This window comes from Misgurnus anguillicaudatus, chromosome 14 (genome assembly GCF_027580225.2).
Source record: "Misgurnus anguillicaudatus chromosome 14, ASM2758022v2, whole genome shotgun sequence".
NCBI classification, from domain to species: domain Eukaryota; kingdom Metazoa; phylum Chordata; class Actinopteri; order Cypriniformes; family Cobitidae; genus Misgurnus; species Misgurnus anguillicaudatus.
In genome coordinates, this window is record NC_073350.2 from 17320319 (window position 1) to 17346062 (window position 25744).

Sequence of the window (25744 nt, forward strand, 5' to 3'; positions counted from 1 at the left end):
CCTTGCAACATGTGCAAATAAATTTAAGTTCATTTTACTTTAATGTTTTAGTTTAATGGATTTTGTACGCTTAAGTTAAATTAACTCAGACATTTTTACTTAAACGCGGTAAAGTTTTTGATTAACATTTACTTAATTATTTTAGGACTATGTGCAGTGACTATAAAACAGGTAAATAATACAAGAAAATATATAATACAACTTACTAGGGATCGACCGATATAGATTTTTCGGTGCCGATATTGATTTTTGTTTCATTAGCCTTAGCCGATGACGATACAGGTTGCCGATTTTCTTGAGCCGATATTTGGAGCCGATACTGCTTTTGCTCACTCAGTTTACATCATAAAAATGACACAATGATGATGCCAAATGTTACAAGTCTCAATTTTTTTAAAAAAAGTAACATTTATAGAACTTAAAAAAAACTATATTTAACAAATAGTAAACACAGGTGAGGGTGCTATGGAACCATCTTTTGATGTTGTCATGAAAAAGGTTGGTTGTTTTTAGTCACATGACCTGCAATCGCTTGCAGCTTCCAGCAACTCTGTCTGTAAATAATGCAGGGAAAAAAATGGCGAACACGGCAGCCAAATATCGGCCAATACTGATACACATAAAACTCGCAAATATCGGCCCGATATATCGGCCGGACGATATATCGGTCTGTCACTACGACTTACTATTCCCACACAGTTCATTTGGTACATAAATTTATTGTGTATTTATCATAATTTTACTTTTTTTTTAATTATCGCAATCAATTTATTTAAACTACATTTAAACAAAAAAAATGAATAATAAAACAAAACAAAAAACATTTGTTTAAATGTAGCTTAAATAAATAGACTGCAACCACTTACCTGAATATAATTGAGTAAATTGAATGAATCACTTTTTTCAGTGAATCTAGTTCTCAAATAATGTTAATATTTTTAATAGTAGAAATTATGAGGGTTAATCTAATATATTTTACAACACCAAAAAGTTTGTTTTTTCAGTGATTATTGATGGAAACAGTACTCATTTAGAAAAGGTATTTACAAACTACATTGTGACACCCGTAACAACAACAAAAATTTGGTGTAATTCAAAGTATCCTTAATACTTTCAGAAAAACAGAAGGGAGGAAGAGACAAACCTACACAATATCATAGCAATTCATACATATTTTATGAAGAAGTTAATTGGTATTTGTGCGATTTTGTACTATTTGCTTTCGCCCGTGATGTTGGGTTTTGGGGGGGGCTTTATTATTGTTTTTTATAATAATTTAACATATTTGTACAATTCACTTTGTACAAATTTACACAAATTAGGCAACTTCTATAATACACACAAATTCATGAGATGGACAAACAAAAGAAGGATATGAAAGGGAGGAAAAAGGAAACAAAGACAACAAAGTGGAAGGGGAGGAGAAAATGAGAAAAAGATGAAAAAAGATAGCACGTTGCCCTAGAAGTTATAAAATGAATTTCCAAAGATATCATCCATAAATTTAAAGCTAGTAAATGTCAAATGGAAGAAACACTGTGCTGTTGTTGCTTTTCCTTAAACTGAGCAGATTTCAGACATCAATTCAAGGACACACTTCAGAATTGGACACTTAAGCCAAGCTTTAAACACATGAATGTCATAAATGCATGAAATAACACAAGTTAAAGCCAACTGTCATCTGCAGACAAAAGATGCTAGAATTTGTGTGCTCTTTCTCTCTCGCTCTCTCTTATGCTCTTTTTGTGTGCAAAAAAATCTGATGCTCTTTCCACTTTCAAAATTGAAAGAGAACAAAAACATACAAACTAACTGCACACGTCTTGCTTGAAACATGTAGAAGAGCAATATCAGATTTGAAATCACATAATGCTGATATTCAGTACAACTGTGAGTGTGCTTTTGCTTTAACCTATTCAATAACGAATACATTTTAAGCTGCACTTTGCATCCAAATATATTTAGAGAGACTCTGGAAATGACAAAAAACTCCTCATTAATACTGCATCACTTCCCAACTAAGAACTATGAAGGAAAATACATGGTAAACAACTAAGTAATAAGACGTCATACATACACCTGCTGATCCAGTCAAATAAACAGGTGTTAACACCATTCTAGCATATCACAGTGTAAAACAACCCACCTTTTCATTACCACCCTGAGGTGTTACAGCGCAGGAAAGAAGAAAAAATGTTGCTCATTTATTCTTACTGAAAAGCACTATATACTTTATATGTCATGGTTTCATTGTCATGTTGGAGTACTAGATACAGCCCACTGGTTACAACTGGTTAACTCAAATGTTGTAAAAAAAAAATAAAAAATAAACATGGTAATGCTGAAAGCACTCAGAGCTGCAGTGTTCACATTCTTCAGGTAAATCAATGTATTTCCATACACCTGTTTAGCCGAGATATGACAAATTACTTTAAAGATTTGATATAAAAATACAATATTTAAAAAACACCTTGCTGGTGTAAGGAACATTAAATATTGATTTGATATATTTAATTTGCTAATTTTAAACCTTCCGCAAGGAAAACCCATTTATTTTCGGTTATAAGATAAGACAAGATGTTCAAATGTCACAAACACTATTTGGTTTAATCATTTGTAAATATAATGTAATATGTAATTAAAAGACATTATATTAATTTTGTGTAATATTAAACTGTACCTGTCAAAATGAGTTGCAGTTACCGTGTGTTGTGAGTTTTAAGCGGTTGTTATCTGGGAATAAAAAACAAATGTTGCACATATTGCGGCTGGCCAATCAGAATCAAGCATTCCAACAAGCCGTGTAATACAAGAAATTAATATTATGGCATAATTATATTTTTCTCCAAAAGCATTTTTAAACATTCAGACATGCCTTTATATGTGTTTTTTAAGATCACGCTTAAATTTTGAACTGTAGTATACCTTGGTACCAGTACCAAACCAGCACTATCCAGAGAGTACTGGGGCCTCATTTATGAAGTGTGCGTACCCAGATGTCATTGTAAAGTGTTTTATAAAACTGTCTTTGACGTGGAAAAATGCTTAGCAACACGTCAGGGTCTGAGCAGACATATGCACTTTTGCTTGTCTGATTGCTGCAGGTTTTTGGAAATATAAGCCATTCTTGTTGCTCGAAAATGGTTTGAACATTGACAAGCACTCTTTTATAGGACTATGACATTAATTAGGCATCGTTTAAAGGCAGAGATCTGAAACTGCTCAGCTGGGCACAAGTTCAAGATCATTTGAGATTTATAGATTTCACATCTGAAAGAAAGGGGTACGCGCGTTTTCTGCGCATACGTTCGGTTTATGAATCACACGCATTTTTGATAAATGATTGTAAGATCAAATGTAGTATGGTTTCTATGCAGCAATTTTATAAATGAGGCCCCTGGTCTTTTTAGCAGCTTATGTAAAAGCCCACAGATAAAATGTCTGATTTATGTGGCTCTCTAATGGTTCCGAAAATCTGTGGATTTATTGTAATCATTAATGTTAACAGATGTAATGATAACCTTAAGATGAGATTTTATAATAACAGTATAGGACTTTCTATAATTTGTAAGTGTAAATGTACACTATCCTAGGTATTATTAAGGATTATTAGGAACACCTGTTCAGTTTCTCATTAATGCAATTATCTAATCAACCAATCACATGCCAGTTGCTTCAATGCATTTAGGGGTGTGGTCCTGGTCAAGACAATCTCCTGAACTCCAAACTGAATGTCAGAGTGGGAAAGAAAGGTGATTAAAGCAATTTTGAGCGTGGCAGTATTTCAAAATCTGCTCAATTACTGGGATACTGCGCACAACTATTTCTAGGCTTTACAAAAAATGGTGTGAAAAGGGAAAAACATCCAGTATGCGGCAGTACTGTGGGCGAAATGCCTTGTTGATGATAGAGGTCAGAGGAGAATGGGTCGAGGGATTCAAGCTGATAGAAGAGCAACTTTGACTGAAATAACCACTCGTTACAACCAAGGTATGCAGCAAAGCATTTGTGAAGCCACAACACGCACAACCTTGAGGCGGATGGGCTACAAACGCAGAAGACCCCACTGGGTACCACTCATCTCCACTACAAATAGGAAAAACAGGCTACAATTTGCACAAGCTCACCAAAATTGGACAGTTGAAGATTGAAAAAATGTTGCCTGCTCTGATGAGTCTCGATTTCTGTTGAGACATTCAGATGGTAGAGTCAGAATTTGGCTTAAACAGAATGAGAACATGGATCCATCATGCCTTGTTAGCACTGTGCAGGCTGGTGGTGGTGGTGTAATGGTTTGGGGGATGTTTTCTTGGCACACTTTAGGCCCCTTAGTACCAATTGTGCATTGTTTAAATGCCTCGGCCTACCTGAGCATTGTTTCTGACCATGTCCATCACTTTATGACCACCATGTACCCATCCTCTGATGACTACTTTCAGCAGGATAATGCACCATGTCACAAAGCTCGAATAATTTTAAATTGGTTTCTTGAACATGACAATGAGTTCACTGTACTAAAATGGCCCCCACAGTTACCAGATCTCAACCCAATAGAGTATCTTTGGGATGTGGTGGAACGGGAGCTTCGTGGCCTGGATGTGCATCCCACAAATCTCCATTAACTGCAAGATGCTATCCTATCAATATGGGCCAACATTTTCTAAAGAATGCTTTCAGCACCTTGTTGAATCAATGCCACGTAGAATTAAGGATGTCACAAACGCACCTCTTCTGCAATGAGAACGTAATGCATGGGAATCTGAACCATTATATGGGGGTGGGACAAGACCCACCCATTTTTGAATACCAATTATTGGACCCACTCGCTTTCTCACTAATGTAGTGCATTTTTCTGTTCACATGTCAGAGCCATTTATTAAATGAAACACCATTCTGTGTTTTTACTACTTTTGCCTGCTGCGAACCCACCCACATTTTTTTTGCTTCCGACGCCATGTGCTAATGTTAACACAAACATGCTAATGTCACTATGTCAAGGCCGTGAAACATTTCCTCTCACTTGTTTTTATTTATTGCGGAAAGCACTAAAATCTGGAATCAACCTAACACCAGTGTTTGCATTTTAGTAAGCAAGTCCTCATAGTGTGCACAGCTGCAGACTCTAAATGTGTTTAACACTCAAGGGTCTGAACATTTCAAACAGCCGAACTGCTGAAGCTTTTAAAGAGTTTAATCGCTTTAGGTTTGCCGTTGTGGGCACCTTTGTCTGAACCTTTTTAACTTTTCCTCACCAAATCTTCTCTTCCACCGTTTAAGCATTTAACTGGATAGTGTTGGCTCCAGCTCAGACTTTGACAGATTTTGCCTGCTTTTAGTGCCGAAGTGGCAGAAACAACTACAAAACACAGCCTTCCTCATATGATGGTCCTATTTCCAGTTAAGAAAATGCCCCGAGGCCTTAAAAGCTAATAATTTAATCTTTGATTTCCTGCATCCGTCCTCATTGGATCTAGACGGCATTATTTCTAAAAATGTGAGCGACTATGCGGGATACAGGAATATTTTCCCGCCCCCATTTACGATAGGGAAACGCTAGATTGAATAAAACAGCGTGTCAGACATCTTGAGAAACTGCCTCGCTGTCTGTCTCTTCTTGTTTGCGTTTGTAATTGTTGGCACTGAGGTTTGTGGCATGTTGTAGTGGGCCTGGTGGGGAAACACAACATGTGGTGCTCATAAGTATTCGAAATCGTGCAAACTTTCTCTCCCACACAAACATAGCCACTGTTCGCAATATGATGCTTATGTGACAATGAGGGAATAACACAGAGCAACAACTTTCTTAATAGCCTTTATTGTGTGCATCCACACAAATGTGCATATTAATGTTAATTCCTATATTGCATACTGGCATATTTAGGACTTTCTCACCTTTTCACCAATTTAGGTGAGGGACCTTCTCATGGCAAGTCCCCCATAAGAAGTTTGGCTTCTTGTTTGTATATGTGGTGTATTATTTTACCCTTTTATTGTAGTGTACTTTCAAACACACTCAGATTCTAGCACCTGAGACTAATGGGACTGTTGTGTTAACGTTTGTTTTCGCCTGAATCACAGTTAGATCCAACACCTCGCATCAGGGTTTATGCCGAAGAGACTCAAATTTCCCCAGTATCAATCTAATTCCATTTATACCCGTCTATTAGATTACCCAGCACTCCGTCTCGGCACCACAAAGCTTGAAATGACCTAATTTACACCACTATCAGTACAGATACTGCCTTTGACACACATTAATGCAGTGTATTAATTCAGCATCACTCTCCGCAAGCTAACAGCACATTTGTCTCCTTAAGGACGTGCCCAAAAAGTAGCACAGAAAACACACCTGACCCCAATGACCTATTTATGAAACAGCACATGAATCCAACACACAACCTGTTCAAGAACTTGTTCATCAAGAAATTCACCAGGGATTTTCTTAACATCTGCCATTGCACTAATGTAACCTCAGCTGTACTTTCACACAAGATGGTGTTTATGACAAGATATGACATATGACAAATAATGTCTGGCTTTCTGCTTTGCCTGTTTCTATAATGTGGGACAAAATTTGTAAAAGCAAACATTTTACTAAAAAATGTAACATTTTTATTTATTAAATCATCTATAAAATGCACAAAAAATTATTAACAGGAGATCACAGGAAGTGCATATTACACAAATTTGGATAACAAGGTGCTTAACTGAACTGAGTGGATGTACTGTGTTTTTCTGCAATAATAAATCTTTATCTCATTATCTTATTCTCATCATTATAACATAAATAGTTTATGCAAACTAATGGCAGATTGAACTAGACTTATAGGGCCTTTATGTGCACAGGTTGAGCACTGATACCCATATCTCAGATGGCAGAGCCCTAAAGCAGTGCAGGATTCCCGGACACAAAGCAGATACACAGGCAAACACTTTCCTGTCCCTCTCTTTAATGAGATTTTAATGGGTGAGACCCGCAGAGACTTTAAAGCTCTGGGAGAAGTGGCTAGAGATACTGTCCCAGCCAGAAGAGAGTACTTAAGAATCTATAAATTAAACCACAGACATATTTAATCCCTTATTTAGTACATTCTGATTAAATAAGATTTTAAGTCAAGGTCCTTTCATTGATCCAATTGTACTCCTACAGTGGTTGATTTGCCTTAAGAAGTTTTAGGTCTGGCTCAAGTCTCTGAAAGTTTCAGTGAAGTTTCTTTCAGCTGTCTTGGCTCGTCTGTGGCTTTACAGTGATGTTGTAATGATATGAATGGGTAAAGTGCCCTCCAATGGCCAAACAAGGTATAAGCACAATACAAATTTCTAACACTTTTATGCTGTATTCATTTGTAATGTGCCACTACACATATACATATATTAGATTTAATTTAGTTAGATAAGTCATATCCTTGTAATGCAATACAGAAAGACCCAATCTTCATTTAAAATCTGTGTTTAAATGTATATGTGACCCTGGACCACAAAATCAGTCATAAGGGTAATTTTTTTGAAATTGAGATTATTTATCACCTGAAATATACGTATGCTTTGTAAGGATAGGACAACATTTAGTCATTTTGAATCTGGAATCTGATGGTGTAATACTCAAAATATTGAGAAAATCGCAATTAAATTTGTCCAAATTAAGGCCCTAGAAACACAAATTAAATTACTAATGACAAATACGCTTTTAATATATTTATATCATAATGATTTTCAGCTCCATACAATGTATTTTTGGTTATTGTAACAAATCTGTGCCACTTATGGTTTTGGGGTCCATGGTCACATATGTTATAGTAAGCACCACGCTCAACGAATTTTGACAGTATTTAAATAACAATAAGGTATTTTTATCTGGGGTTATATTTTATACAAAGTGACATACAGGTATATATTTTATCAGTATGTGTGTTCCTGGGGATCAACCCTTGACCTTTTGCACTGCAAATGCAATGCTTTACCAATTAAGCTACTGTATGCAAAATGTGTTTTGTGATTTATTGTAATTGCACCCTAAATAAAAACTTACTCCAACCCAAGCCCCCCACTCCCACCTACAGTTTAAATACTCTATAACCTACACTGAACTATGTTTAACTCTTTCCCAGCCATTGACAAGTTATCTCATCAATTAAAAGAAAGAATTTGCATAGAAAAACATGTTCCTGGTGAATTTTTAATGCAATACCGCGATTATCCACTATGAACAAAATTAAGCCAAAATGTTATTTACTAATTTTAAACTCTGTGTATGTTTTGATAATCATTCTGAATCTGTTCTCTAACAAAATTCCTTCACAAAAATGCAATTATTTCATCTTTTTGCTAAAAAAAATATTTTTAAAGAAAATTACGCATATTTAAGAGTTTATAAGCAGAGAAAAATTTATAGATAGGATGAAACTTTTTTCCCGTTTTGTTTGTTTGCTTGTTGTTTGTTTGAAAGCAGAGGGTCTGTCCTTTCATTTGATATATTTGTATGTTTATATGTTTTTAGAAGAACATTTTCCTGGAAGGCATTTTGTGAAACTTTTGTGAAAATCACAAAAAATGCTGGCAGGCAACTTTTTAAAAGATGGCTGGCGGGGAATGAGTTAATCTACTTTCAGATGCTTCAGATGGTTTTTTATCGCATTTTTACCATTTGTATGAACCAAACAGCACTATACAGCAAAGTGTGTCTGATTCACTTGCTTGTTTATGAACCTGCTCGAAATAGTATTGGGGTTTTTTAAACATGGGAATAGTAACACTGAACTTATGTAATTTTCCTATGCTACAGTAACACTACTGTAGAGTGTTTCTGGAAAAGCTGGCTTACACATTATTGACTATTTATTGAAAAATGTAGTTAATAGTATTACTAGTATGCTACTGGTTGATATAGCTTCTTCTCAACATTGTCTGTCATAAGTTATAGATATTTGAAGCTGAGAATATGTGTGTGTGTGGTCAATGTGAAACTGATGACTAGAGGGATCGAGAGATCCAACAGCGGTGATGAGAGGTGAGGAAATGACCCTCACCTTTTCCTCACACAGGTCAATCATTCAGACTCTATTATATCAGTACAAAGCCAGCATGACCTTTGATGTGAGCTCTCAAACACACACACACATTCAACCTCTCTCACTTCATTTCATGTATTGCTTTTGTACATATCTGAACATTACACATACACAAACATATCAGCTCTAGATATGCTCATTGTGGATACATTATTATCGTTTCCCTGCACCAATGCACTGAAACTACTAAATGCTGCGAACTGTATGAGGTAATGCACGTCATAATACTATGTAAAGCCTGAAAGCACTTTTAGTGGCTTTGGATAAAAGCATCATAATGTCTGTCTATTTTAGTACGAATTATATTACACTTTTATTTAAAGCAACTTAAAGTGCATTCAAACCAATTTTATTTTAATTATTTTTCGATTGCTTCATATCTCAATCTCTCACATGTGAAAAACAGAAAAAGTGCATAGGTCCCATTTTAGTCATTACATGAACGAGAACCATGAAAGTCATGACATAGGAAATTTCCCCAAGAACCTCCTTAATTTCTGTCTGGGTCTTTTGTCTCAGGTGTCAAAAAAGACAAAGCAGAAAAATGTCTGGCAGCGGCCTCTTGCTTTCATGACTTAAGAAACCAATGGGACACATTTAGACCTCCTTTATCACCCAAACTGCACTCTCTTGTCCTAAACCTATAATAAAGGCATGGTCTAGCCACATTTCTCATATTAACAATAGCGGACACCAAAAATGTGCATATTTTAATTTTTTGCGTATAAATATATATGTTCATGTAGCTTTATGCATCTGCCAAATACATAATATGCAAATGTAAATATTTTTTAAAGCACCACAGAGCTACAGTATTTGCAAGCAAAGCTTAATATATCATTCCTTAAAGAGCACCTATTTCACTGCTAAAAAACAAGGTTATTTTGTGTATTTTGTATAATCCAATGTGTTTGCGGGGGTTATGGTTAAAAACACATTATTTTCCACATACCGTATATTTTTGTAGCTCCAGATTTCCCTCTCTTCCTGAAACGCACGGATTTGAAAAACTCTGTGTCCCTGATTGGCCAGCTAATCTGTACGTTCTGGTTGGCCTGAATACCTTTGACGTCAGCCGAAAATGTGACGCTCCTTACCATGTTTGTAAGATTTGGTTGCTAGGAGTTAACTCACAGGCTGTAAGTCTAAAGCGGGAGGAATTACGATAATGTCGGTCTTTAATACATCACCAATCCCAGGAAGTAAACTGTTGCCCACAATCCGTGTGTTTGTTGTAGTCCAAGAAAAGAGATTTATGTTGGAGATAACTCGCGTCATCGTTTACTTTGGAGTTTGTATCTTTTGCATATCGTTAACATGTACTAATACACACTTACACACCAAAGGAAATTCAAAAACGTGAATCGGACAATAGGTGCTCTTTAACCATAAACTTAACCATGGTTTATACCAAAAAAATCATGGCTACTATATTTAAATCAAAGTTACCACAAAATATTCATGGTTTTTGCAATGTATTATGCAAGGTTTTTACTGTAGTAACTGTAGGGGACATTACACCCAGCAAGAAAAACAATGACATACAATCCATACTATTATGGGACATAGAAAAAATTTATTGATTCACTGATTACTCAAATTACTCAAAATGAAAAAAAAAATCCCAAATCTCATTCACTTTATCTCACATGCTCAGTTTGAATAGTACAAAAATGTCTTTAACACTTGGATGTTCACCTGAAAGGACACATGTAAAGAAACATACATGGACATCAATAATAAAACAGTACTTACACTCCACACAAGATGGTTGAGCTCGTGTAGTCCCAGCCACCTGTCCTGGAAAACAGGAACACTTGACTGTTTGTGAACGTTCCTCGATCTTATTCTTATTGCAGCATCTGTGAATGGCCACCACCTCACAGGTTCCCTGTTTCACCTGGTATGAAGCTGAGGAAAAAAACAGAAAGAAGAAAACATAATAATGAATTTCTCTGGTTGATCGGTGCATTGTCATCTCTTGCATTGTACTGCTAATGCCAGTTTATAATAAAATCATACACAAAAAGCACATGTTTGCTTTGTTCAGTGTTCACATTGTTGCTTTAATAACTACATCTAGTTAGTAAATAACAACATCTTCTATTCAGGCATCTTTGTCTCACATTAAAATAGGATTCTGTGTGTGTCATCAGCTATTTAGCTCTTTTCACGCTATTGACGAGTTATCTCATAATGATATGTTGGATGTGCAACCTTACGGCAAGTCTTGTTATAGTCAAGAAATATTTAATTTAATTATTTGTGTTCATGGCACATATTCAGCTTTTTATTTCGCAACTATAAAACGACTTGCTGTGAGATTGGGTTGCATATTTAAAGAATACAACTTTCTGGAAGGCATTAAACTTTTGTGAAAATCATAAAAAATGCTGGCTGGTAACTTTTTTACACTCTAAAATCAGACAGTGTTAAATAGCACTTAAAGGAACACTCCACTTTTTTTGAAAATATGCAAATTTTTCATTTTCCCTAGAGTTAAACATTTGCTTTTTACCATTTTGGAATCCATTCAGCTGATCTCCGGGTCTGGCAGTACCATTTTTAGCCTAGCTTAGCATAATCCATTGAATCTGATTAGACCATTAGCATTGCGCTCAAAAATTACCAAATTTGTGTACTAAGACCAACGGAAAATTAAAAGTTGTGATTTTCTAGGCAGATATGGCTAGGAACTATGCTCTCATTCTGGCTTGAGAATCAAGGACTTTGCTGCCGTAACATAGCTGCAGGAGGCGCAATGATATTACGCAAGAGACGAAAATAGTCGGTTGGTCTTAGTACACAATGCACTACAGAAGAGTCAAATTTTAAATAGGAAAAATATCAAAACTCTTTGGTAATTTTTTTAGCACGATGCTAATGGTCTAATCAGATTCAATGGATTATGCTAAACTATGCTAAAAGTGCTAGCGCCAGACCCGGAGATCAGGTGAATGGATTCCAAAACGTTAAAAATCAAATGTTTAACTCTAGGGGAGCTGGAAAATGAGCAAATTTTCAACAAAAAAAGTGGAGTGTCACTTTAAAGTGGTTCACTGGCTCCTAATCATAGGGGAACCATTTTAATAAAGCACCTATGTAGCACCTGTCTAGAACCATATTGTGCTCTGTAAAACCATAAGTGGTGCTATATCACCCTGTATGGTTCTTCGTATGTGCTGTGTAGGTGCTATATATAGCACTAAAAATGGTTCCCCTATGAATACGAGGTTTTAGTGCTATTTAGCACCAATTTTTTGTAGAGTGTAGATGAATAAATAAATTTTCTGAAATGTCAGATCAATTGCCACATAGCATTTACAGATGAGGTGAAAAAAGCAAAATTCAATTTTCAGCCAGCAGAGCAACTAGTAGCTTGTCCCAGATATATTACAACTCCTTGCAGTGTTTAGATAGTAATGCAAGAGGTCAATATGAAAAAAACAAATGCCAACTTGTATACAAGTATGTAAATATTCACAAAGTTAATTATTTCTCTAGCATTTAGCCCTGTTAATCTTAATAAACCAGCAAATACTTAAAATAAACATTTATATTTAATGAGAATGGCAGCAGAAAAAGGGCTGCCAGTGTAAATCTCTCACTCTCTCTTTTACTCTCATTGGCAGAGCAGTATGAACACAGAGCTCTGTTTAGACGGTAAATAAGAGGCTTGAGCTTTGAAGTTTTTACAGCCAGCCATTATACACGAGTGCTGAATCACAGCCAAGATTTGTTTCAAAGAAAAGTGGGCTCCTCCACGCAGCAAGAGGCTGAGTCGAGCCTCGGGTAAAGAGGTAATGAGACTGGCCAAAATGCATTATGACATTTATGAGCTGTTATAACAGGTGGTTAGAAAAAAAAACATTCACTGTGTGGACAAAGAGAGGAAAAGTTATTAAATGCCATTAACATTTTTCACATAATGTATGTCAGTGAATTGACAGTTAACGCTAACTGATATATTTATGTGCCGTATAACCATCTGTCCCGCTATCACAGAGAACGAGAGCGAGAGTCTGAACTACAAGCAGGTGACATGGATTTAAGGTGATCTTGATCCTTAAGTCACTTCTCATGAGACATTGTTGGCAAAAATATATTTCACAACAGAATACGAAAGGTCTGATGTGTCTCTGATATTTTTTAGAATGAAATATCAAAGCAATACAAACACTGGGAAAAACCTTCAATGCACCATTGTAAGAAATGTAAAGGATGTATTAATTCTGTATTAAATGCTTCCAGGTCCTCATGCAAGTTCCTACCTATGAGCTTGGAAAGTGTGATTATGATGTGCATTAACAAATGTGCATTAAAAAGCTTTATATTTAGATGTGTAAAAAGCTTTCCATATATATATGATCTTTTAAGGTAATATAAATTAAAATATAATCATCCACCTTAATGTTAAGTCTTAAGTCTTTCAGAAAAAAAGTGTAGTAATGGTCCCAAACTGTTACAGGGGCAGTACATTAAGGCCAGCTTTGTATACAGCATTTGTATGCACCTCTGAGGTATTAATAAAGCGTGCACAAAACGGGGCTGGAAACATGCGTACGCCAGTTCCCACGCAAAGGGAACGTATTTACAGATTAAACTTAAAAACAGAATAATACCTAAAAGCTGGTGTGTGACAAGGTGTACATCTAACAAGCCAAAAAAAAACATACGTTTTTATAAGCTGTCGACCTCAAAAAACGAGCGTTTAAAGACACAAAAGTGGAAACAGGCAACTTTTCATAGTACTTCTATTAGTAAAACTGCGTCCACTAGGGGGAAACGTAGTCGGCGATCCAATTTTTACCAAAGTTTTACGGCTCGACAGCTTATAAAAACCTATTCCCGGGTTCCTTGGCCCGCTAGCTGTACATACCGTCACACAGCAGCTTTTAGGCACCACTCTGGTTTTTGTTATAAGCCAGAAATGACAAGGATGTGGCCTCTCACAATACAAAGTCAATGGAGACGGTTGGATTGCCCCCCCGGTGGGCGTGGTTTTCAGGTTATGACAGATAGAGACAGAGCGCTCTGTCTCTATAGGTGTGTTCGGCATCGGGGGCTGGATGTAACCGTCTCCATTGACTTTGTATTGCGAGATTAGCCGCCTCAGCTTTTCATTTCTGGCTTATAACAAAAAACTGAATAATGCACTGCTTCAAGTCAGCTGCCGATCGTGACAATATGTACAGCTAACAAGCCATGAAGTCGAACACACCTTATGACTCATGACTCGCTCCTCCCAAAGCTTGTAACTCCTCCTTCAGAAATTTTTCTTACGTTATTGGAAAGAATCGGTAAAGTGGATCTGTCTTTTATAAATCTTATAAAACAAAGACTCTTCAGAGATATGAAGGATGTAATACTACTCTATAGTACTCCAGATTAACATCAGATACACAGAAACAGCTTGTGTTACAAAATAATTAATTTAATTTAATTAGTGAATTAAAATTCCAGTTAAACATTTAGTTGCCCAACTGTGCAATCTAAGTGCAATAAAATGTAATAAAAAGTTTTTGTATATAATTAAAAAAAATGTTTTTATGTTTTGCCTCTGACATACTGGACTTATTCTCCTATTCTGCACTCATGCCACACCTCACACACACACACACACACACACACACACACACACACACACACACACACACACATACGATGGTTTCCATTTCATCAGGCCATGCCCTCCATCCAGCCCTATGATGTAGAGTTTGTTTGACAGCTTCCTCCTGGGAAAGATGGTGCTCCTCAGCTTAGAGAGGTCTCCTTCTTTCTACTCTTCCTTGTCTTTTCATTACCTCATGGCATTCTTCTCCTGAGGCTCCAAATGTAGCCGAATAACCCTCACCACCCAGCCCTCTCTCCCCAACACAAACCTCGCCGTCTGGGCTTTAATTATAGGAAGCGTGTGGAGTCCAGGGGGCGACTGCTTACGTGCTGCTCGAGGGTCCGACTCGCTCCATCTCTGTCAGGTTTGACATCGCTGGATAAACGACAGATAAGGGGAGATCTCTAACTGTGACTATGACTGACATGACGGGGACTCGATTCTACACGCGCATCGGGAGATAATAAATGATGTGTCTTCACATTCAGGAGATGAGGGGTTTGGAGCATTTTGGGAAAGAGAGGTGCATGACTTTTATGAATTTTATTTATCATACGAGAAAGTGCTTCAAATGTATGATTTTGGATTTATAGAAAACACAATAACACGGTTATATATAATTATAACCAGAAGCCTATTTTTATCAATTGTAAAATAGTTAAATACAATTTTTAATCTATTCTAGGAAAATGTCTGGGTAAAATGGAATTTGGAGTTCTATGAAAAACTATTTTTATAGCCTTTGTCATAAGATACTTGCTTGTTAGCATGACTGCATTTCCTGGAAGCACAGCGTGCAGTTCAATCTGTGCCTGTACTGTATTTCTTGTGTGCCTTGTTAGTGTGCAGAGAAGAAAAAGGTTGTTGGTTCAGTGCTCAGGGGAAGACATCCCATCTCCACCAAACCCCAAGAACAAAACGCATACTGCCTCCTACTGGCATAATGAGGTCACAAAAAAGAAATAAGCACCCATACAATCTTACTTTATTCCTCCACCCACATCCACACTAACAACCAATCTAAGTAGCTTGCTTGCTTCATCTGACACGCACACACATTACTGGATGCCATTTTGGTGACTTCATATTTTATAGAAGACAATAATATATATTTTTTTCTAAAATCTCTAAAACACCGTCTTAGACAAAAATAGTTCCTAGCTGTCACTGGTGCAGTACCCTTTAAAAAGGCCTAAGATGTTGCATTTAGATACAGCTATGTATACATTTGGTATCTCTGAAGTACTAATATGCACTCTTTGGGGCGGTTTCCCAGACAGGGATTAGTTTAAGGACTAGACCTTAGTTTAATTAGAAAATATAAATAGTTTTAACAAACATGCCTTATTAAAAACATTACTTGTGTGCATTTTGAGGCAAAACAAAGGGTATTTTGAGATATGTCAGTGCAAGTTGTTTTTAGTTTGGACAGCTCGCCTCTTACATTTATTTTAGTCTAGGACTAGTCTAATCCCTGTCCGGGAGGAGAAACTGCCCCTAAAGGTATGTGTACTTTTTGAAAGGGTACTGCCAGAGTGACAGCTAGGTCCATGTTTGACCGTTTTTTCTGATAGTGTACTAAAATAAGCACTGATAAACAATGCAGCCACAATAAGCCACATGATGGCTTTAAATGAATCTGCTAAACATAAGCATAAAAAGCTAATTTAATGTATCCTGCAGAGACTTCTGCCTATTTAAATTGTATTTTATTATACAATTAGGTAAAGTAACCTACACTGTCAGGAAAAAAAGATACAAAAAAGGTACAAAACTGTACCTTTTCGGTTGCAGGGGTAAATGTTTTGTACATTTAAGGGTATACAACATATTGAAATGTCCTATTGTGTACCAAAGGGAACATTTCACAAGATTTTTGGTGTTCCCAGAGTACATATGCAAAGTTCTAGCTCAAAATAGATCATTTATTATAACGTTATAATTGCCACTTTGTAAGTGTTAGCAAAAATGAGCCGTTTTGGGTGTGTCCTTTAAAATGCAAATGAGCTTATATCTGCACTAAATGGCAGTGTCGTGGTTGGATAGTGCAGATTAAGGGGCGATATTATCCCTTTCTGACATTACAAGGGGAGACAAATTTCAATGACCTATTATTTCACATACTTGCAGAGAATGGTTTACCAAAAGTTACTGAGTTAAAGTTCAATGGTATTTCATGCATTCTGACTTATTAACACAGTTATAAAGTTGTTTCCTCATGCTAAACGTAGGCAAAGTGTCAAAAAAGCAGTTGGGCGTGTTACAGAGTATTTCTGTGCCTAATGCACTTCGCCAGGGTTCGTACAAGTTTCTGAAAGTTTTTTTCCGATTACGGGTCCAGCTGACGTTTCAGGGGTTTCTATACGTATCACTTATTTTTATAGGCATTTCCACCGGAAAACCCCGCCCACCCATCAATCAGTGGGAGACGCTAGAACTTACAAACATCAGATCATGCGACAGCTTTGTTTAATATCAAAACTCAACAATGGCATGATTGAAGAAGTGTGTTTTTGGATGTAAGGAGAATAAAAGCCAGCCTTTTGGAAACAATGAATATAGTTTGTTTATCCGGGGTAGCAGCAGAGTTTTGCGTGTGTGTTTGATGCGCTGCATTTCCTTGAAAAGTCTCAACCGGGTCATGAGTTGCATGCAGTAAGTAAGACTTTTGTCTTATGTTGGAAATAGGCGTGTAAGTGCATATTATATAAATGACACAAACATGTAGTGAATCATAAGTTAAACAGTGTGTTGCATGACTCGTACTCGCTCCTCCCGCGGTATAACTCCTCCTTCCTCATTTTTTCGTACGTTATCGGAAAGAATCTGTAAAGTTAATCTTTCTTTTATTAATCTGACTAAACTAAATACTCTTCAGAGATATAAAGGATGTAATACTACTCTATAGGTACTCCAGATTAACATCAGAAACAGCGTATGTTGCGTGAGCTTTAAGATTTTCTAGGTTGATAGAAACGCTATTGCACTTAAACATGGAAAAAGTCTGGTTTTCTTGATATGTCCCCTTTAAGGAACAATTTTGTACTAGTTAAGTTTAGGGGTACAAAACCTTTAAAGGTACACTATAGATCCTTACAGTAATGTTCCCCAAAAGGTACAACATTGTATTATGTTTAGTGTACCTGTACATTTTTTTCTTAATATTCCATTAAAATAACATTTTTACCATTTAAAGTTATTTGCTTTAAAACACGAGAAATCCCCTTGATAAAAAAGCACAGAGTGTAAATAAATCATTCAGCCAATCACAGAATGAAGCTCACACATCTGATCTGAGATCAGTGATCTCACACTATCACTCATGCCTGACTCACACCTCTGTCTCACACAGTCAGGCGTCATCTCTTGGATCCTCAAGACGTTTGAGGTCTGACACATCTCTTGCCCGTAGGACTACAGCCACCCACAAGTCACAAAATTGAACTCTCACGGCTTCACACCCATTTTTATATGTTTAATAATGAGTCATAAGGTTTTACGCCAATCATGACTAAACAGACAAAAATGTAATACGATGAAAAACTTCACTTTCTGTGTCTGTCATTTGTAAAATCCTCCTCTGCACCATTAAGCGCAGTACGCATGATTCTACTGATAATCGTGCGATTTTGTGCACCTCCTCCTCCACGACCGGAACGCTAGAATTAGCCGCTTGGTTTTTCACCGTAGCCATCTTGTTCTGGAATTTAAAGCGCTGTTATGATGGTCTCAGAGTAATAAATCTCAGATCGGCCTGAAATCAAGTAAGATTTCAAGCATGGCTGACTGTCTCTATCCCTGTGGCAGGCGCATCTGGGTGTCGAGCTAAATGCCATTACCTTGAGCCGATGGGGCAGCCAGGCGATTGATATATTCTGACAGTGTGAGGTGGGTTTGCCTTTGTGTGATTTATCAAGAAGCATGTCTTTCTGCTGTCAATACCAAACTGGTGTGCCATGTGTCGCACCAAAAGGGCAGATATTTGGTGGCTGTGTCTAAAGGGACTATGTTGATTGATATTGATAAAAATGAGTATTTGGTATGAGTACTCCTATAGTTCTTGGACAGATGCCAGAGTACTGCCCAGTTGTTTTGCATATGTACCATGCATTTCATCATTTTATGTAATATTGCCTGCAAACCTAGTTAAACAATGTTTTATACATTTAACAAATCACACAGTCTATAAAACATTTACATGAGCCTCCAGTTCAAACACATCAGAAACTTGTGATGCTAATCTAACAGGTGCAGAGCTCAACAATAATGATAATGTAATGCCCTGGAGCCAGTGTCAGCAAGACTCATGCAAACATTGCATTGTATTTGGTTTGTGTCCACATGTCGTAGAGCTGCTATTGAGCAAGGAGAGAAAAGAGGAAAAAAGTGGACTTCACGTGTGTTATTGTGATTAAAAACAGCTACGTGCAACTAGACGCACAACAAAACAAAGCAAAATCAATTTTAACTGTCAAACAATGCTGATACGCAATGCTTGTGGTGCAAGACACTGAATAACGGCAATGCAACTTCTCATGCATAGACCAACAATTGAAACACAAGAATGCAAGCTGTTTGTACCTTTGCTGTTGCCATGACAACAGACACAAGTCATGTTTCACTATCAGTTGGGAACCAAAATAATTTTGTCAAAATGTCACATTCATTTCTTCCTTCAAAATGCACATATTATGCAAAATCCACTTTTACAAAGTGTGTTTGGACATAAATGTGTGTTGGCGGTGTGTGAACATAACTCTACAATGAAAAAATCCACCCTTTTTTAATGCCTATTAAACTAAAAGCAATCTCATTAGACATGCTGTTTTGATTTTATTGTTAATGTGATGTCACACTGATAAAGCCCCGCCCAAGGCTACTTACTGACTGATTAATTTTATTCAAAAGCTTTTCTAAATGTGTTTGTTGTCTAATGCCGATACAGATATTATTGTCTCAGACTGTATTCACAGGAATTAGATCTATTTTAACTGAAAGCGCTCACTGTCTGTTGGTAAGGGAGTGAGGAGCTGTAGCTCATTTGCATTTAAAGGTACAGACTTGAAGCAACACTTTTATGCTCCTATCTAAATAGGGGCATTTTTGGATATTCTATGACAATGGGGTATTTTGAGCTGAAACTTCAAAGACACATTCTAAAGACATCTGAGTCTTATATTATATCTTGTAAAAATGTGCATATAAACTTTATGTTTGTTTGTCCCATAAACTGTGAAAAAAAAAATGGACAATGCCGTTCACTCTCTTCCATTGGTTAAAGGAATAGTCTACTCATTTTCAATATTAAACTATGTTATTACCTTAACTAAGAATTGTTGATACATCCCTCTATCATCTGTGTGCGTGCACGTAAGCGCTGGAGCGCGCTGCGACGCTTCGATAGCATTTAGCTTAGCCCCATTCATTCAATGGTATCAATCAGAGATAAAGTTAGAAGTGACCAAACACATCAACGTTTTTCCTATTTAAGACGAGTAGTTATACGAGCAAGTTTGGTGGTACAAAATAAAACGTAGCGCTTTTCTAAGCGGATTCAAAAGAGGAACTACACTCCATGGCGCAATAGCACCTCTGGGAGTACTCCGACTCGCCTGAAAAGTCCGCTCCCCTTCTCCCTCTCATAATGGGAGAGGGAGGGTGTTACTGCGCCGAGTCGAAGTACTCCCAAAAGTGCTATTACGCCATAAAATATAGTTTCTCTTTTAAATCCGCCTAGAAAAGCGCCACGCCTCATTTTGCACCACCAAACTTGCCCGCACAACTACTCGTCCCAAATAGGAAAAACGTTGATGTGTCCGGTCACCTCCAACCCTATCTCTAAATGGCACCATTGAACGAATGGGGCCAAGCCAAACGCCATCGAAGCGTCACAGTGCGCCCCAGCGCCTACGTGCACGCACACAGACGACAGAGGGATGTATCAACTCTTCTTAGTTAAGGTAATAACATGAGTAGACTATTCCTTTAAGAGTGAAGCCGCCAGTCTCCCGATACGGCGCTGACATCTTAGGTCTTGAGTCTGCGCAGTAGCAATTTCGGGACCAGTCTTGCGCAGTATTGAGCAGGAAGTAAAGCCGCGAAATCAAGGTCCCGCCCTTGCTCTCGCAGAATGTGCATATCACAGCTGTCAATCATGACGTCACACCACCGTTTCTATAGCATTAAATAACTTACTAAAAACAAACTTATTTTAAAAACAAACTTATTTTAAAAACAAACACTTGAATTTACATCAGCGTGATAAAAACTACATTAAATGACAGAAACCAGCTTCGGAAAAAAGATATTTGAAGTGTAATTAAAGTGTTTAGTTCAGGGGTGGGCATCGAGGGCCACAGTCCTGCAGAGTTTAGCTTCAACCTTAATCGAACACACCTGAATGTCATTTCCAAACAGTCCTGAAGACTTCAATTAGAATTTTCAGCCGTGTTTGATTAGGGTTGGAGCTAAACTCTGCAGGGCTGTGGCCCTCAGGACCAGGAATTGCCCACCCCTGGTTTAGTTGGTCTCAAGTCCTATTGAATAACATGGGGGAGGCGGGGTTTATGACCTATACTGGGACCAGTCACTAGGGGGCGATCAAGACGTTTTGGCTTTACTTTCAGGGCTTATGCGGCACGCTTGGTTTGTCCTGTTAGATTTCACATGTTATTATTGCTATGTTACAATACAACTCCGCTGATTCAGTGAACCGTTTAAAAATATATTAATGCTGCCGCTCTATGTTTTATGTTAAGTTTATGTTTTACTACGTGTTTTCTTAGGAAACTCATAATAAAAAAACATCCTTTGAAAAAACATACTCCTGTATGCTGTAGCTCATTGGTAGAGCATTACATTATCATGGGTTCCAGCAAGGGACAGACCTAAATTGACAAAAATTTGGATAAAAGTGCCTTCTAAATGCATAAAATGCAGTATAAATTTATTTTGGTTGCTGAAGATTTGGAAAAGCCAAGTAGACATCTGAACACTGACTTGACCAGCAAAGAAAGTCTTTACTGTTGAGCCCTAAGGTGATTTTTACACTTGAGCTGCCCTGTGCAGACACCTCATTTATCCACAGATCTATGCCTCAAAACTCACTCAGTATGACTGCAAAACCTTCTTGTCAGATAGTGAGAAATTTGAAAATGTGTGTTTCTACTGTATACTGTATCTCTCTTTCTCCAGCTTCACTAACTGTAAGCTTAAAGTCACAATAAAATTCAAATTATAAAACAGCCCGTTCTGGTTCTTCATTCTGATTGGTTGAAACGCTTTCTAAGTCGTGATAAAATACCCTGGTAAACGCACGGTTCAGACCGATTTACAGAAGTATCACTGCGCAAATGTTGCTGCGTATTGATTTATAAAAAAATAAACACAGTCTTTAATCATATTTTTCTTTTTCTACATTTGCACAATTATGGCGATATCCAGATAAATGTCAATAAATATTGTTGAGTCATTTCGTCAATAAAAAGAAAACGTTCTCTGAGTTGTTTCTATCTTAAATTGATATTTCCGCTATTATCCACTAGATGGCAACCTTACCCAACTTAAACACTAACGCAGTGTAGTACTGTTCATAGCTCTGAATCTGATCCCTTACAAAAGTTCTTCACAAAAATGGAATTATCTCCGCTTTAGCTGAAAATTTGAGAGGTGATAAGAGAACAAATGAAGGTAGGATGAAACGTTTTTGTTTTTGTTTTTTGAAAGCGGAGTGTCTGTTCTTTCATTTTATGTTTATTTAAAGAAGATAATTTTTCTGGAAGACATTAAACTAAAACTGAGTGGCTTTTTTCAAAACACTGACGGGGAAAGAGCATGCTTACAAGCTTATTTGATCCATTTCAACAATTGCACGATATAAATGTTGATGTATATTTTAGATGAAAGTTGATTTATAAAAATAAATATCACAGTCTTTAATCATATTTTCATTGTGTCTTTGCTGCGTCTGTGTTGGTTGGGAACTCCGCTCTGTTGCAGACACACTTGATTCTGAGGAACTACTTTGTTTGGCGGAAGAGTAATATTTGTACTAATATAATTACAACTGATTTGTGTTTTATTTTATGAAATTCTGCTTTGCATATGAAGTAACTGTTTTATGAAAGCAATAATCTCTGCAAAGCAGTGGGGTTACGGTGCATTTTATAACAGCTAAGGGGGTTTCTAACAATGCCCCCTAGCTGTTATAAAATGCACTGGTAGCCCACTGCTTCTTGGGGCTTATTGGTTTATTAAAAACTTAAATTTTTTGTAATATTTTGGTGACTTATCTGTGAGCTTCATTATTTAAAAATAATGCATAATCTTCAGTAAAAAGCGCTAATCTCCTCCCCTCACGATTAATGGCAGATTGCAGTGATTAGCAAATAGCAACATGACCCAACATCCAACTATCCATTTAATTCTCAATGGACAAATTCATCTCCCGTCCTACCTTTTTCTCATTTCAAAAGCCGTTTCACTCAGATATACGTCATGACGGGGAAAATAAGACCATTGCTACTTCTGTTTTATTGTGACTTTAAAGGGGACATATCATGAAATTCAGACTTTTTCCATGTTTAAGTGCTATAAATGGGTCCCGAGTGCTTCTATAAACCTAGAAAATGTGAAAAAGATCAACCCAGTAACTTAGTTTTGGTAAACCATTCTCTGCAAGCATGTGAAAAAAATAGGTCATTGAAATTTGATTCCCCTGGTGATGTCAGAGGGGGAAAATGCTGCCCCTTAATCTGCACTATCCAACCACGGCACTGCCATTTAGTGCAGAGATAAACTCATTTGCATTTTAAAGGACACACCCAAAAACGGCACATTAATGCTCACACCCACAAAGTGTCATTTTTTACATGCTATAATAAATTATCTATATGGTATTTTGAGATAGAACTTCACATACGTACTCTGGTAACCCCACAGATTTATTTTACATCTTAGAAAGTCTTGTAAAATGTCCCCTTTAATTTAAAATACCCATCCAAAAAACACAGATTTGCATCACTACTGATCAAGTGACTGAGGTCCCAGAAATGCATGTAGGCCTACATTATAAAAAAAACTATCCATGAAACAAAATTAAACTAACATGTTTTTCAACAAAAACACTGAAACAAAGCTTTAAAAACCTAGAGTGACACGCTCCACTTCTCTATTGCCAGGTAATAGCTACAGGTTGTTGATTTTAATTGGATGTGACCAGTGTCATTGACACAAAACAATGGCATACGGACGTCTGGACGTGTGTGTTTAATCTTTATGTCATGAGAGAAACAGCTACGAAGACTCACACAGACCAAAGCTCGGATCACACGACACAAATGAGATCTCAGAGCGGGTAACCTTTGACTCCAGCCGAAAATATGCTGTAGTCGAAAATGGTGACGAGTTGCTTTTGCAGGCATGCAAAAATGTCATGCGATCGTTAAATGCAACACGCATGGAGACGTCTGTTGTCAATGCTGGCTGTATAAGGGACCTATTACTGCAGACAGAATCAAAGCAGGAGCATTGTCTTTATTTACCGGCAAGGGTGGATGAGCACGGCAGAATGCGCAGCCAGGAAAGTGGTTGTTAGTTGTAGTGTCTGGTTTTTGTGTCAACCATCAGTCAATGGCCCTTTGCCTCGTTTTGGTGAGATTCGGACCATCCATTCCCATTAGTGTCTATGTTTCTAGTGGAGAACTTTACAAATGAGCCATTACAGCCTCATTGAGACTTGTGAGGGATGATTCCTCCACAGGCATTTATGGAGTTTCAGAGGCACCATGTGGGTGCAAATGGTATTGCAATGATGAACTTGCGTCTCTGAAGGTGAACTTGAGTCCATAGACTTTATGGTGAGTGACATACGTGACAAATAAATGAAACTAAAGAAAAACATGTGGGCAATATAATTTTTGCTTTTGCATATGATTATATATTTTATTATATACAGTAAGTCTTTAATTTTATAGCAATTATTAATTAATATAAATTAGTACCACATTTTGTTAGTAATGCAAAGGTCATGGATTCAATAAGTAACACAGTCGGAATAAAAACTTTGAACGCGCTGTAATTTGTTTTGGATAAAAGTGTCTGACAAATGCATAATAAATATTTAAAAAAAATAATAAAGTTGCTCTTTTATAGCTCAGGACTTAAGTAGAGACTTAATCCATGTTTCAGTTAAGTATCAGCTTTTGTTTTGAGGTTTCTCCTAAAATTACTTAAAGGAAGCAAAAATTGTAACATAGGAGACAAATGAAATTAAGAGATAGATAGATGCATGACAAAAATATGTAAGATTATAGTAATCTGTCCCTAGGAACTTTCTAACAAAACCTGATGGACACCTGTCCATTTTCTCCTTATTTAAAGTCATTGCAGTCTGGAGGAATCAATTCATATACAGTATGAAAGAGATCTCAATTTTAAATTGTAAATTTTATCTGATTTGGAAAAGCACAGGGCCGAGGGCACCGATGACAATCTACTTTGGTGGTATGTGAAAACTTTGGTGACCTTCAAAACAGCGCTGCTGTAATTAGCGCTGAACGCTGATTAAAAACAGCTCAGTGAAAAGAGTAACCTCTTCTCCATATCAACATGAGAAGTACCATCATCATCCGTCAGGCCGGCTCGAGGTGCTGGTGGCATTTCTGTGCCAGCGAAAAAGGTCACCTTGTATTAGCAACAACTAAACAAAGAGAAGTCATAATTAAAGAAAGTGTGATAATTAGCTGGAGCAACGCTGACTTTGGGGAGGACTTTGCATAATATGAATGATTCAGCGAAAGAACCGGAGTCTGACCTTTTGGCATGCTAAAATATTTATGTACTGCTGGTCACTTCGTCGCCATGAGGGAAGCTTTCATGAATTATGCAAATCAGAGATAGTTAGCTCGTGGGTGTCAATTAGCGTTGGGAGGTGGACATCATTTTAGCTTTTGCTCTGTCTTATGTGTGTGTGTATAAAGAGGCACATGGAGGGACGTAGAGACCATTTAAGATCATACATTTTAATACAGTCATTACTGAACTGTCCCTCTGCCCAAAACAC

At 37.1% G+C, this 25744-nt stretch overlaps 1 protein-coding gene across 2 annotated transcripts in view; it reads right to left on the reverse strand.

The window, feature by feature from the left end:
- The window catches only part of tafa4b (TAFA chemokine like family member 4b), a 51193-nt gene that overhangs the window by 6523 nt on the left and 18926 nt on the right, over nucleotides 1–25744 (reverse strand). For both annotated transcript variants that reach the window (XM_073875964.1, XM_073875963.1), the window contains exon 4: nucleotides 10824–10979. In XM_073875964.1, coding sequence (XP_073732065.1) covers nucleotides 10824–10979 — 156 coding nt within the window. The remainder of the gene's footprint in view (nucleotides 1–10823; nucleotides 10980–25744) is intronic.